Consider the following 15,532-nt stretch of genomic DNA (forward strand, 5'->3'; position numbering starts at 1 on the left):
GCATTGTGCTTTCTTATCCACCATACAAAACATTACTTGACTTCTTATTTCTTCCATCATTGGTAGAATTGATTTTTGTATAGGTTCAGTGATTCATATTTTTTGAACTTAATTCTGTTAACCATGTAAGACATTATTTTGTCAAAACTATTTTTATTTGAACTATACGGAGTACTTCTCAATCGAATTAATAGGAAGTATGAATTAATCTTCTATACGAGATAATAAAATGAACAAATCGTCGCACAATTTTAGTCCCCAAACTACCCACAACCACCACCAACCACGCGCGAGAGTAAGCGCGTCATACACAACCTCAGCCGCGTTTTATAATTTTCTCTCTCCTCCTCTCATTCCGCGAAACAGCACGTGTCAACGAACAACCACTAACCTGTAAAAACATTCCACGCGTCAAAATCCTAGAGGATATTCCGAGTTACCAAAAAGATTAAATCCTGACCGTCCATCAAAGTCAGACCGCCTTCTCCACCTGACTTCGGAAGACGTTAACCCCCTCAAGTCTCCTTTTCTCTCACTCATCCTTCCTTTATTCTAGAGAGAGAAACTAATCTTTCTAGAGAGAGAAAAACAAACTCAAGAACAATTTCTACCCTTAAGGTAATTATTACTTGATTAATTTTACTTAATCATCAATTAAATTATTATTTGATTAATTTCGTTAATCATTAGTTAAACTGTTTGTTTTTGTAATTTTGATGTTTTAATTAATTCTGTTCTTTGGTTGACTTGTAATTTTTTTTTTTTTTTTTTTTTTTTTTTTGCTGAATTTAAATATTGTTTAAGCTCGTGAATTTTTAATTTTTGATGATGTTGTTACTTGTTAGTATTTTGATGAATGAATTAGTTGAAGTATATTGTATTCTTTTGGTTTTTTTAAAAATTAATTTTATGGGTTTAGTTCTTGTTTATCGGATGTTAATTTTGGGTTTTCTTGTTGATTTTTGGTGTTTTGAGTAATTATTAAGAATCAATTTTTATTCAATAAGTTGATTTGATATTAATTAAAGTTGGGTTTTGTGGGTTTGGGGTTTTAGTTTTCGTCAATCGGATATTAATATGAGGGGTTTCTTGTTTTTTTTTGGCCATATTTGGTGTTTTAAGCTGTATTCCTGATTGAATCAACTCAAACGAGTGATTTTTTTGGTTATATTCAGTTTGTTAAGCAAGAGAAATATAGTTTGATTTCGCTAGTTATTTAATTTCTTTCGAATTTGCGATTGGGTTGCCTTGATTTTTACTCGATCTTCAATCTTTATTTGAAGTTTGATCTGAATTCTTATGCTTTTTAAAGGATAGTTTTGTTGCTTCTTTCTCCCCCTTTGTGTGGTTTAGGCACCTTCTTAATGTATGAGCGTGCTTGTGTTATTGCCTCACTTAGTATTCTCAATCTGATTTAAGACTACTTGGCGTAAGTCTAGTTGTCCTGCTCATCTTTCCTTTTCTAGTTCTGATCAAATTATTTCTGTTTAGGAATTGAGTTTTGGTGGGCTAGTATGAGCTGAGGATTTTGTATATGCATAGTTCATAGACTCATTTGTATGAATATTTACTGTAGAATGTAGTTTGAGTTAAGTGACTTTGCTTAAGTAGGTGTAAACACTTATTACAATATTAATACATTATCAAGTGAAGGTGGTGGGAGTTAAGCTCATTTTAGGCTTGTGAGTTATAATCCCGTGCAATCGCTTAGCGCTTTGCATGTAGATTACTTCATTTGGGTGTACGTAAATTAGTAATTGTTCTTCCATGCAGGCATTAAGTTGGGAGACATCTTTTTTTTTTTTTTTTTTATATATATATATATTTTTTTTATACCATACTTAGTCACTGTGCACAGCTTTACTCTCTCTCTTCTGCTTTCTCCTCTCTACATACCCTGCATGTCTTTACTCTGTGTCGATGAGCTGTGGTCTTCTAGCGGTCTTAGCAGTTTTGTTGCTTCTTTTCCCTTGCTAGTGAACCTTAAATTGATTATTAGCTGCTCTTAAAAAGGCAAAAGTTTTAGTTCTTATGCTCTTTTTACTCTTGAATTGGTTCAAATTTGAAGCTTTAAGCCTGTTCAGTGAACTAAGAAAATGGACCTGTCTACATTATACAGATTCTGTAACATTGCTGTAACATCCCCTTGAACTCCATTATCTCTCCTATCAACTTAGACTATCCACGGTTGACTTGTATCCTTAGTTGCTTATACTTCCATTAATGGTCTCTTTGCAGCTTGTTGCTGCTAGTTGAATCTATTCTGGGGTGCATCGTCCCCATTGATGTTTCCAAGTAAAGATTTTCAACTTTTCAAGCATAGAGCAAATGCCATCACTAAGGATGAAGATGAAGTCAAGTGTGTGTTGTGTGAAAGAGAAAAACTGTCTACGTGTTTGTCACAAGTCAAATACAATATCCAAAAGGTCCCATGTCAAGACTTCTCAGATGGCAGATGATGCTGACACTTGCTGTCAGAGCTGCCCTGAAGGTAAGCGTCCTTTGAGTCCAATTGTGTACACAATTTTTTTTAATGAGCAAGTAATCAGAAATTCATTGAAATGCACCAAGGCCGACCTATATATAATTGTAAACTTCGGCACAAAGTGTCATTCTTATAACCTTTTTTTATTTTTTAGTTTAATTTAACCTTATATCATTCTATTTTGAAGACATAATCCCCTAGAGCTGGTTTACCATTGCAGCATGATTGATGAAAGCCACAAAATAATTCAACTGAACGAAATTTTGAGGCTTCTTGTAGGGGTAAAATCTTTATTAAGATAGAAATTTGGAGGAGAATAAGTTTGAAGTATGATGTAGTAGTTACTGCTGTTGATTGGTATTCTGTCTTTTAGTAGTGAAGCAGTGACTTTGGGATGGAGTTATGTATTATATTGTTGGTGTGCCTATCATAGTCTTGAAGAGATACTTAACTGACATGGCAGTTCTGTTTGACACCTCAAGGAAATATATATTTGTGCAGCTTGTGTAGGAAACTTTAGCTTCACACATTGAAATATTAGCTTGTGACCCATATTTGATGTGTGGCACATTATGTCCTTTGAGCTGAATAAATTATTTTTCGATAAACTTTGATATGTTTACGCAATGACTAGCAGAGAGGTTTTCTCTTGGCTATTACAATTTTGCTGACTTTCTTATGTCTCTCATAGTCTCATGTGTGTTCATAGACAAAGTTTTCATGACAGCATCAAGATATGTACATTACCATAATTCTTTTGAAGAGGCTTCCTCTCCTTGGCTACATTTCACTTGAATTAAACTATAATTAGAGTTAGAGATGTATCTTTCAAATTCATTGTATTATTATACTTCCTCAATTCCTATGTTTCTTTTAAATTGCATATTTTTTGTAATCAGTATGACCAAATACTAATATAAGCCTTAGCTGAACATTTAATTGCCCTCTTTTCTCATAATTACCCTCTCTCGTTGTCCTTCCCTCTCACCCTCCCCCCTGCATATTAACCTTGCCTCTCAGCCTTTCTGTCCATTGATGGTGTAACCTCCTAAGCCCTAACATGAGATTTGAAATTTGACCTGTATCCTATGTCTCTGCAACCCTTTCTCTGGTGGTACACCGATGACAATTACCAAGTTGAAGAAAAAGATACATCTCTGATGAGTCATAGTGAGAGAGTATTTAAGCTGATATGACCTAACTTTCTTCGACATTAATCTCCACAAAGAAAGACAAAGAGAGGGAGTATGGGAGCATATCTAGGTAATTATTTTGCAAATTCTGGTGAGTTGTGAGCCAAGAAGGATGAATTCGGTTAGTTATGGGCTATGTTTAACAAATTACAGACCTATGACTCTTTGGATTTTCTTTCTTCTGTTGATTAAACTTCAGGGAGTTGTTCGGTTGAGTTAAAAACAATGATAGGGGTGGGAGGTGGGGTTTGGCCTGTTGGGGTGAGGCCGGTTTAGGTGGACGAGAGAATTAAGGCTTGGCTGCTTGTGGTGGGTGGTGGGTACAAATTGTTTAGGAGAAGGTATTGCTTGTAATACTGTAAATGTCCTTGGGATGGGTGATTGCTGTTGTTAATTATGTCAGTCAAATGCCCCTTGCACTCTTTCTCTCTTCTACCCTAGAAAATGTGCAGTTTCTTTGATTGATATTTAATAATAACAGAAGTATAAACATTCACATGAAACGACATTTTTGTCTCTAAGTTCTACATGATATATTGAAGAATATTAAACTTCTTAAGATAATTTCTTCAAGTTTATATATCCTATATGTAGAACTTAGAATTTTGGATGTTTATTCTAGTAAATCAAATTATTTGGTAGCATCTAGGATGAGCTTAAGTAGTTGATTGCTTTTACCGATATTTTTTTTCTTACAACCGTGGAGATATGAAGCGAAACCTAGCTTGTAGATTTGCTAGTATTACTAGTAAACTGAAGTTCATATAATCCATGGTTGAAATTGGATTTAAAATTGTGATATATCACTCAACCATTGTGGGTTTGCGGTGCTTTATTGATCCCAAAAGAATAGATATACTACCACCGACAACAATATCCATAAACAAGGGGTACTGAGTATTGTTTGCAAAAGACTAAGGAGAAAATTGAAAAAGGAAAACAGATGACTATTGTAAGAGAGGACTGAACTTAGAATCACAGTAAATTCTCTATATTGAGCAAGGTTATCTAGTCTGTAGGCCAGGAGTCCTTATCTATTGGTGAAGTAACTCAAGTAAGTCAGTGAAGGTTTAAGTAGGGCTGGCATAAGATATTTGTGATGGTCTGACTTGAATGTAAATACATGTATACTTTTGATTGAGTAGGAACTTTTTTATTCATCAATATGTTTTCAATTCTTCAATTAGAAGTCTAGCTAATGCTTTTGTGATGGCAAGTGAAATAGTGATAAATAGTAATATGTGCAATTATTGAACTTGCCATCCAACTCTCAGCATATATATGATTTTGGTATCTATATTCTATATTTTAGTAGCTTGTTTATCTGTCTTTATAACCATTTTAGAAATTATATTTTAGGAAGATTTATAACGTATCTACCTGCTTCTGTTCTGCTAAAATCACCCTTAATTTTTAAATGTATTCCGAAATAATCGTGGTCAACTGGTCATCTATGTTTTATTTGTACAGTGTCTCCAAGCAGTGGATCAAATAATCAAGACACTGGAGCTACCAACTCCGATGAATGGCAAAGCTGTGAAGACATCTTCAAACAGCTAGCTACCTCTTTCAATGATTCTGCAGTGACTGAGGGAATGGTAAGTCATAGTAAATCTAATATACTAATCTTATCTTTTCTTGAAATAGTGCAATTATGTCATTGGTGGATCCAGGAAAATTTTGTAAAACCTTGAAATATTTAATTATATTTAAGTCTAGATATACAATGAAATCAAAATATTTTAGTCCAAAATCCCATTACAACCAAATAATTTGGGTTTGCAGTTGATGCACTTGCAATAATAAAAAAATGAAGAATTTTAAGGTAATTTAGAATAGGTTCATTAAGACATTAAGCAGTATTAACTCTTGTAAAATAGAGGTCAGGGGAACTTAGGATCTCAGCAAGGTAAGGGGAGAGTTTAGCAAAGCAATTTGTGCAGAGCTTTTCGACCACTGATCCATCTCTTTGTAATCACATCAGTTATGCACGCGTTTCTTTACAACTGTTTCAATTATTTTCTTTTAATTATTTGCGATTTTTTTTCTTAGTATGGTTCAGCTGAACCCATACTGGATCCGTTCCTGAATTATATGTTAACGTTGCTATAGATGCTGAAATATATAAATGCCACTTGCGCTAATTGGGCGTGGAGTATATGAGCTTGGTTTGTGAGTAGAGGTTTTTTACTTGTTTGTTTCAATTTCGGTTCTATTCAGCTAAATAATGTCAATAAGAATATGAAAATGTGGTACCAAGCTTTGCTATTTATAGCTTTCTTTGTGACCTTGTTAGATTGTTGTAGACTGATTTTTTCTGGTTTGTATATTTTAATGAATAAGAGGAAATTATAAGATGAAAGCTTGGAAATTTGATTGATAATGGCAAAAGAAGTTGCAATATGATAAAGTTAATAGCTTGAAGGTATTACTCTCTTGATAACTTTAGGTTATCACTCTCTCTTAATAACTTGAGTTTACCATTCTCTCTCATTCCACATTACAAATCTCATGCCCTCTACTGCTATACTACTACTCCTTATATAATCAAGCAAGCTACAACTACACTAGAAAACTAGATAACCTAATATTAATTAACTGTCACTATTCTACAAAGTAGCAAACCAGCAGGCTTTTGTTACTCCTCTTAGTGTTTCATTGATGAGTTTTGTCCAATAGTGCCTTGCTGTCCTCTGCTTCCCATTACACTTAGGTGGAAGCCCCATTGAGTCTATCACATAGATTCTTTAATTACTTTCTATGATCTATAGGCTGAATTCAATTTTAAACTGGGAGAAGCATGCTTAGATCGAAGAACTGTGGTTGATGTCGATTAAATTTGTGGATCTTGTTGAATGGAAGTTTATGCAAGAGATACTTTACCATACATGTGGGATAGAATTATACTCTAATAATAAAGATGCACTTTAAAATATATAGATTCTGCCCTGTTGCAATGATTAAATTCCTGATTGCCCTTATCTTTTGGAAATCGTGGGTCGTGGGTCAATGCTTGGAAATAGCTTCTTAAAGAAAGTGGCTGAAATTTTTTGTATGTTTTGACTTCCAATGGATGTTGGTGACCTGGTGTAACTTGTATGCCTTTTAACTTTGATTACCCTCTTTCACAACTTGTAAGATTTGGCATAAATCTCTTCTGTATTGATGTCCAGACATTCATTTTTGGTTAATAGATTTTTTAATTTAATCTCCATATCATTAGGTTTATAATTCTGCATGTAGGGACTGTTGGATCAACACTTCAGTCAGATACCCATATCTTAGACGAAACCATTGTATAAACAGTGATTCAGAATGCTTATCTAACCAGATTCACTGTGATATGAATTGAGAAAGCAACATTTTGATGTCTTTTACATTTACAAGGCTAAGCCTTGTTAATCTTTGTTTGACGCTTTTTTTTAGTCCTTGTGACTTTCATTTGTTCCTAATGTGCGTTTATCCAATCTGGGCCATCATTTTTAATATATGCTAGTGTATACGTGATTCTAATAGTATGGTTCCCGTAAATGTGATTTCCTTGCAACTGATTTGGTCTTGTTATAGATGTTCATGAATATATGATTTTCAATGCAGGAATTACCCCAGTCTCATGCTCCACAAATTTTGGAACAATTTTTTCCCCCACTTTCTATCAATTCGATGTTCGGGATATACCTAATTCTTACTATAACGCAGGTACAAGTTTACTCCTTACCGTATTTGCTGAGAAATTTTATTATGATGCAGGCTGCTGAAATGTGATCCCCTTTCGCCGTTTGTATTCTAGTCCTTACTTTCACTCATCTGATCAATTCTTTATATATGACAGTTGTGTGAGCAATATGACTACTGATCTAGTTTACAGAACATAGAAAAGGGTTTTTTAAGAACAACTAACAATAATTGGACTCTTTTTGCTAAACTGATTCACTGGATAGGAGAATGACCAGTGAAGCATAAAGGCAAACTGAATATCTAGGATTTTTTCAAAAAAAGCTTTTGTCTGACAACCATAGTTATGCTTTTGTCTGTGGCTCAAAGAATTAGACTTTGTTAGTTTGGTATTGAAGTTAATCAGCTAGGTCGCTTGATTCAATGATGCATAGGTGACCTCTGCACGATCTTATTCATATTTTGCTCTAGAATCTATAGTTGTTGAATGCTCAAGGTCTACTGTTCTTTTGTACAGGAGTCAATATAGATTCAGATCCATTTCAATTTAGCATGGCAGAAGAAAGTGATGGTAATAGTGGAAGTTCATCTGACTATCGAACTTGCAACATTTCAGATTTCTACATTTCGGACATGATTCTTGCAGGTTCAACATTTGATGGGAGTTTCATGTGTGATAACATTGCTGAGAAGCTCACAATTCCTGCGCATGAGGTTGCAGACTCTAATGTCTTCTTTGATGGTACTGAACGACACATGACTTTGCCCTTACTTAGTGATTCTGCGGAATTGAGCGAAATACTCCATTCACGACCATCTGAAGAAGCAAAAATGGACTCTGATGATTCAAGCTTTTTGTTAGCTATTCATCAGATTCGTCCTGGTGAACAAGAAGCAGATCATAGATCTTGTGATGATTCCGATGAGGCACAGTATTTTGATCCTCATTCATTCATTAGAAACTTGCCTGACTTATCAGAGGTTGTGCCTAGTACTCGGCCTACTATTTTGCCAAAAGAATCATGGGAAAAAAAGCCCGTTACTTTGGTTCTTGATTTAGACGGTGAGTTTCTTTGTTTTCAATGTGCCAAATTCTTGTAATTCATAATACATATACTACCTTCGTGACATTTTGTGCAAGTTTTAGGTATTACTTGTGAGATACAAAAAATTCAAAAGTTGTACATAATATGTAACGGTGGTAGTACATGAATTTATTTTACCTGTTATATTCTGAAATATTTGATTAGTTAGAAGTGGCTTTAATCATGGAAATGAGTGGGGAACTTGTTTGATTTTCGAGCTTAGCTGAATTTGGTTTTCTGGCTTTGCAAAATAAATGGACTGTAGACTTGGTAAAGGAAATAGTTTACTCTTGGCTTTAAGCTGAACTTGATTTTTTGGCTTTGCAAGATAAATGGAGTGTAAACTTTTTAATGTTTATTGTTAATCCTGACACGTGTACATATATGACTACTAAGTGTAAGGTTGTGTACTTCCTAGTCGTTCTAGACCTCCCCAGATCCCTGCCGCAGTGGAATTAATCATATATCTTCTTGTGCCAATGAGCGCGTCCCTCTTGCTTAGAGTTATTCGATTCAAATAACACTATTTCTAAACTTTAAAGTTCACTTCAGTAAATTGTTAACAATGAATTCCATTTTTGCAGAAACCCTTGTCCATAGTACATTGGATCATTGTGAGGATGCAGATTTTACCTTTACAGTTTTCTTCAACATGAAAGCTCATACTGTGTATGTGAAAGAAAGGCCTCACCTTCGGTCTTTCTTGAAGAAAGTGGCAGAGATGTTTGAAATTATTGTTTTCACTGCTAGTCAAAGTATATATGCAGAACAACTTTTGGATATACTGGATCCTGATGGGAAGCTCATCTCTGGTCGAGTTTATCGGGAATCATGCATTTTCTCCGACGGAAGCTATACTAAAGACTTGACAGTGTTAGGTCTTGACCTTGCTAAGGTTATGATTGTAGATAACTCTCCTCAGGTATTTTATGGACCCAATTCTCCTATCAGTTCTGTTGTGTGAGACCATATCCTGCTGTCCTGCCCCTTATTTCTCCATTAATCTTTGCTGTTTTTGCTTGATTATTTGTCTTTTCTTCCAGTTCATATTTGTATTGCTTAAATCCTGTATGGTGGGAATTTATCTGGAAGTCATACAGTAGTTATTTTATCTTTTATTTATTTATATTTTTCGATGAGGAAAAAAGAGGGGGGGGGGGGGTGGTGGTTAACCATTGTATTGAATGGCTGTGCTGTTAATCAAGCCTTATGACCTAGATTTGAAGTAGCCTCTCACCTTTCAATAAGTTAAGGCATCAACTTGTGCTTTTGAAATAGTAGACTGGGGCAAATTTAAAATTGGTTTATGCTGAAGAATGAGAAACCAGTAACTTGGTTAAGTAGCTTGACCGTAACCAAGTAATGTTTGTGTTTTGACACTATCTCTGTTGTGCTGTCAGGTTTTCAGGTTACAAGTAAATAATGGAATTCCAATAAAGAGCTGGTTTGATGACCCATCAGACAACGAGCTTATGACATTAGTTCCTTTCCTGGAGACCTTGGCTGACGTCAATGATGTGCGCCCTCTTATTGCAAAGAGATTCGGTAACAAGGAATAAAATCCCCTTGTTCTCTCTTTATATTTGAGTTCATCGCTGATTAACTCTTTCATCAACCATTTTTGCAAAAGCAAGCACCAGTCAGATGCTCCATTCTCATTTATCTTTCTTGCTATAATTTCGTAAAGTAATTAGGTTTATGCTTGAGGTAGGTTTACTGTCTGTCATTCCTTTCTTCTCCTGGCTAACAACCTGTGTTATATGATTGATTCCCAAGGTAGTTCCAGGAACTCTTTTTAATTATGTTCTTGTACAGATAAGGATGCTATTATTTTGCTTGAATTTGTAAATAATTTGGAAGTATTCTATAGTCCTTTATGAACCATTAAAAATCATTGATAGAAATGCCTAAAGATGATTTTTTTGGGTATGATTGAAATTAAATCAAACATGGATATCATTTTGATTCAAAATAGTGATGAAATGGTGGCTCAAATGGTCATATGTATTTGTTTTAATTTCAATAATAAGGCAGCACAATATATTGAAGTGGTCTTTGCTTGGAAAATATTTGAACATAGCTTCCCTCCATTAACCTTTGGGATGCAGTTTTGTTTATGTACATGCCCATTCCCACCATCCATTAGTCTTGCCAAAAGAAGGGGGCGGGGGGGGGGGGGGGAGTTGAAATAATGTAAGTAAAATGTAGGCTAAAGATACATGGAAGAACATAGAGAGCGCACAACACTAGTCTTGCCAAAAAAAAAAAAAGAAAAGAAAAAAAAAAAGGAAAGAAAAAAAGAAAAAAAACAAAAATAAGGAAAAAAAGAAGAAGAAGAAGAGAGGGAGATAAAATAATGAAAGTAAATTGGAGGCTAAAAATACTTGGAAGAACATAGAGAAAGCATAAAGATGGGGAAACTGTATTTAGCTTATCACATTGTTCCTATGAATTTTGAGTTTCCATCTTTCTATTTGCGAACTTTTCTCTTGTGCTTTTTTATTTTATGAATCACTCTCCCTTTGGGGGGGGGGGGGGAAGGTGTTGGCGAAGTGTTCCTGTATGCACAATAAGCACGGATAATCTGCAACTGTAAATACAGATTTTTTGACATACAACTGTATAAGAGCACCAGTTTGGATTATGTTTATTGACTTAAGATTAGCACACATAGACATAAAAGAAGCGTTAAGAAATTATTCATTGACAAGTTAACCCCTTTATGAACTTATGATATGACAAGTGACAAAATTTATCCTTGAGAGTAGCTTCTTGTCTACATAAGTTATTGAAACATGATCATGATGGCATTATGGTGATAAAATTACCTGGGGTAAGGATAGAATCATGCAGTCAGGCTTTCTTGCTAACTTGTGTGCATAGAGGAGGCACACTTCTTAATGTAAGTAGCCCTTTTAAGCCTTAAAAGTGGCCTTTTTTTTAGGTGGGCAAAGGTAGGGATGAAAACTCTTCCTTACTCAGACCATGGTATATGGGTGAGGTTCATGTTATTCTTTGAAATAGTAGTTCCTAGCGGTGATTGTCAGAGGCTTGGTGTCCCTATAGCAATATGTTTCCTTATACAGTCAGGAGGTGGCTCTTGTTTACAAATCTAATCCCTTACGGGGACTTAAGATGTTGCTCTTGTTTGATTGTGCTCTTTATACTGCTCAAATCCATGCCTTTAGCCATGAAAGTACTGCTTGAACCAAGTCTGTCAAAACTATGTCCTCAATTACGCCCTATGTAGTTGTGTTGATATGTGGTGGCTTATTCTTTGTTAGGGTGTTAATGTTAGAGAGATGGTGGGTATCATCGTGAGAATAATTAGATAAAAGATGTAAAGTTGAGGTCTCTGTCCTCAAATCCCTTGTCAGCACCTCTTTTTTAGGTGTACAAGAATTTTGATTGGTACAGCACTACACAGCTGTTGAAAGGCTCTGGATTTTCCAAGAAAAACAAGATGTACCTGCTACTGATGCTCTATGCTCATATATATTATGTAAGATTTCTTGTTATTGTTACACTGTCTATATGATCTATGGTCATTCTCCTCTGTGTGATCTGGTGACTGCATGCTTCCTTTATCTGTACTATTGTCTTTTCTATGTGTAGGATCAGAGGCCTAATGGCCAGTGCAGTTGTAGTAATATTAACACACTGGTGAGTTTACAAGTTCAGCCTTAGCCTAATAAAAGTTGGCAGGTACAACATTGAAATCATTTGAGATGCTATCTTAAATGTTTATAACTGCAGTATGAGTTTACCAACCCTGTGCTTGCTTTCCTGGCTTAAGAGAATGGATGTTAGGTCTCTAACTCTATATAATCTGTAATTTTTATTTTATTATTTTATTTTATTTCAACATCAGGACTTGTATCTGACTCAATTTTTCCTGGTTTACCTTTTGTGTTTGCTACTATGCCTTTCTGTTTCCTTGAGAAGTTTCTTTAAATGCTGTGATTGTGATCACTAGGTTCAATGAGGTAAATTTGGCCTGCCTAGTAGACCTTGATGGTTGGAGTTGTAGTCTCTATATATGCCTACAGTCATGATGATATATAACTTGGGACATGCTGTTGAAGAGTTAAGGGCTGACAGAAGAATTCTAGAGAGTGAATTTTCTGGATATGGTTTACCTTTTTTGAGTTGCTTTATTAGGATAATATATGGCATGTCATAGAATGTGGTCATGTAGGAATGAACCCTTGGAAATTGAATTTCCTAGACCCTATCTTATAGTTTTTTTCTATAAAAATGTGGAACAATATAATTGAGGTATCAGGTGAGGAATTCCATACCCTTGTTGGATTTATGAGTGTTCACAGTTACGACGTCAAAAGTAACAGAACTAATATATGCACATTGAGGGAGTGCTCACTGGATGTTTAATGAACGCTTGTTTGCAGTTCAGCCCTGATTATTATTTTGGAAGAGGAGGGGGGGGGGGGGGGGGGGGGGGGGGGAGGGAGAGAGAGAGAGAGAGAGAGAGAGAGAGATGCTGATTAAGGGTAACAGCTTTTTGCTGTTGAAGAAGAGTTGAAAGTTCCTGGATATCATTGTTATATCTGCTGATTGCAGTGCTTTCCTGAGTAGAGTAGAGTGTTTTAATGACAAGAATGCTGTTATATGAACCAATATTAGGTCAGTTATACCAAAAAGTCCCATGTCTCTAATGAATTTATCTTAGGTTGTCAACTTGTTGTGATGAGACTGACATTTTTACTGGTCTTCTTTTCTTGATGAAGATTCATGAGAGACAGGCCTGTTCTTAGTAGCAGAAGCCAACTGATCTGTAAGTTAAAAAGATTTGGCAGAGCCTAAATTTCATAGTTTACTAGCTTGCATGCCTTATTGCAGGTTTATATAGGGATGTTAATGGACTGGCTGCTTATGCAAATACTACCTTACTAGGTACGCCAAGTTCAAATTTCTGTCATTTCTGCTGACTCCTCACAATGCTGATGGTTGTTAGCATTTTGTTATGCTTCCCTGCTATTTTGTCTTGTTTTACTTTTAATATTGCTCAATCCAGAAAGAAACCTTGAGATGCTACAAAGTCTTTACAACCTTTCGTCTTTATTGCGATTGCCCAATTGTGGGCTGCAATTCCTGCGGCCAACAGGATATTGTAATGTAGATTACAGAAGTTACTACTCTTTTTTTGATGGGAAATTCTTTAAAATTATGGTTATATAAGTGTTTTTATTCAGTTCTGTAATTGGACATAAGGCTTATTCACAAGCTTCTCATCTCGGTTAGTTGATCTAAATGCTTTTCTGTATTTTTATGTTCTAGCCAAATGTATAATTCGCTTGGCTTAGTTATTTTATTATACGCAGGTGGTTCTTTCCATATTTTATATTCATTTTTATTTTGTGCATGCTCGAGAATTGTTGATCACGTGAGACAATATATTGTTCGGTTCTGTAATGATTCTTGTAATCTCTTTCACCATTTTAGGTATGTGGCAAACTTACAAGAACAAGCCCTAAACTTTGCCAAAATTGCATATAAAGTATCGAACTTTGTAAAGTTGCAATTAGGGCACTCAAACAAGTAATCAGGCCAAATTACCTGTTTCAACCATTTAACCAAGCCAAAAGAAACAAAAAATTATGACATACTAAATTTTGCATCTTAATTGTTAATGGAGTTAACATAAAAGTTGGGTCTTAAACTCTTCCTCTTTATCCTCCATTAAAGCAGTTTGAAAGCTTTCTTTCCATACGCAAAGATGTATATACTTTTAGTGATCAAACAAGAACAATCAACAAACATGCTTAACGTGAAAACCAGCTTTTATGATTCAAGTAGGAAGAGAGTACAGTATAATATGATGAAACTGCAAGCATCTCTATGGGAATGAGATCATGCATAAGGGACTTGGGAGCAAAATAAAAAATGTCTCCCACAATAGTTAGGAGATTGCTAAAAGGGAAAATACTTTACCCTCGTACAAATTCACTACTCCTCCGTCTACAAGATCTAAACAAAATTGCTAGGTTAGAGTGGGTGTTGAGGTTGCTTATCGATGACACTAGGAAAGACGAGGAGTATTCCCCTATGTATGGCATGTGCATTTAGATGAGACATGAATTTATTTAACTAGAAAATCATAAAGGGCCTATTTTGCGAATTTGAATTAGGGACATGCTGTAACGTCCAACAAATTCATCCCAATGTTTATAGCAGTAGTAGCAAGGCCACACTTTAACTTAGAAGGGGAATGCATATATGATGGGATAATAGTCATTTTTCCATTCATGTACACACAAGAACCAAATAGGAATTCAAAGGGTCGCACGTAGTGGCGGAGTCAGAAATTTCCATCCTGGCAGACAAATAAACATTGATAGTTTGACAAAAATGTTGAGAAAAGAAAAAAATCAATACTTGAACACATAATTAATTAAATAACTAGTATGTAGGTCGGGAGATGCCTCGGGGTTATTTTCAACACTTGTAATTGAATAGATAGGTTCATATTACTGTATTTATTGACTAATTATATAAACATGTCCTTTGTGTACAATTTATAATATAATGAAAATAAAGGCATATATTATCAAAATAATTAAATAACTAAAACTAGTTTATAACAATAGTTAATTTTTCTTGTATGCATTACCTCATCGATCAATGAGCATTATTAGCATATAATAGAATCGTTTTTTTTTTTTTTTTTAAAGAATCGCAGTCATTAAATGTTCAGATTTTTAGTCCATATACTTTGTATATATATTTATGAGTCGAGTACAAAAGCATGATTAATCAATAGATGAGATGGTAAGACTTCGAATGCATATTTTTGTGGTTGTGAGTTCAAATCTCATGATAGACATTTTTCATTAGAATATGCTCATAGTTGAAAGATGACATGGCGAGGGTGCCACGTGGCACATAAATGTTTTTAGGAACAATGTTTAATATATAAGTATAGAAGTATAGATTAAAGTTTTACAAAATCCAAAATACTTAATACAGAAATCTAACATCATATACTAATTATTCCTCCTGTACATTATTAGTATTTGAATAGTGATGGGTCTATAAATATTTAGTTATTATAGGTTAGGATTTTTGACGAATTC

At 34.8% G+C, this 15,532-nt stretch overlaps 1 protein-coding gene across 4 annotated transcripts; it reads left to right on the forward strand.

The window, feature by feature from the left end:
• The first annotated feature begins 460 nt into the window (after positions 1 to 460).
• Positions 461 to 10,753, forward strand: LOC110728806 (CTD small phosphatase-like protein 2). 4 transcript variants are annotated; one of them, XM_021908467.1, is made up of 8 exons: positions 461 to 618; positions 2,239 to 2,491; positions 5,149 to 5,276; positions 7,276 to 7,377; positions 7,871 to 7,924; positions 8,000 to 8,416; positions 9,023 to 9,360; positions 9,839 to 10,753. In XM_021908467.1, the coding sequence occupies exons 5-8, from the start codon at positions 7,906 to 7,908 to the stop codon at positions 9,995 to 9,997; spliced, it is 933 nt and encodes a 310-aa protein (XP_021764159.1). In that variant the 5' UTR covers positions 461 to 618; positions 2,239 to 2,491; positions 5,149 to 5,276; positions 7,276 to 7,377; positions 7,871 to 7,905; the 3' UTR covers positions 9,998 to 10,753. The 4 variants fall into 4 exon arrangements, with proteins under 4 accessions (XP_021764159.1, XP_021764157.1, XP_021764160.1 ...); XM_021908465.1 differs by having other exon boundaries at positions 7,871 to 8,416; XM_021908468.1 differs by lacking the exon at positions 7,871 to 7,924 and having other exon boundaries at positions 7,970 to 8,416.
• Positions 10,754 to 15,532: the final 4,779 nt, after the last annotated feature.

The sequence above is a fragment of the Chenopodium quinoa genome, unplaced genomic scaffold (assembly GCF_001683475.1).
Source record: "Chenopodium quinoa cultivar QQ74 unplaced genomic scaffold, ASM168347v1, whole genome shotgun sequence".
Taxonomy (NCBI): Eukaryota; Viridiplantae; Streptophyta; class Magnoliopsida; order Caryophyllales; family Amaranthaceae; genus Chenopodium; species Chenopodium quinoa.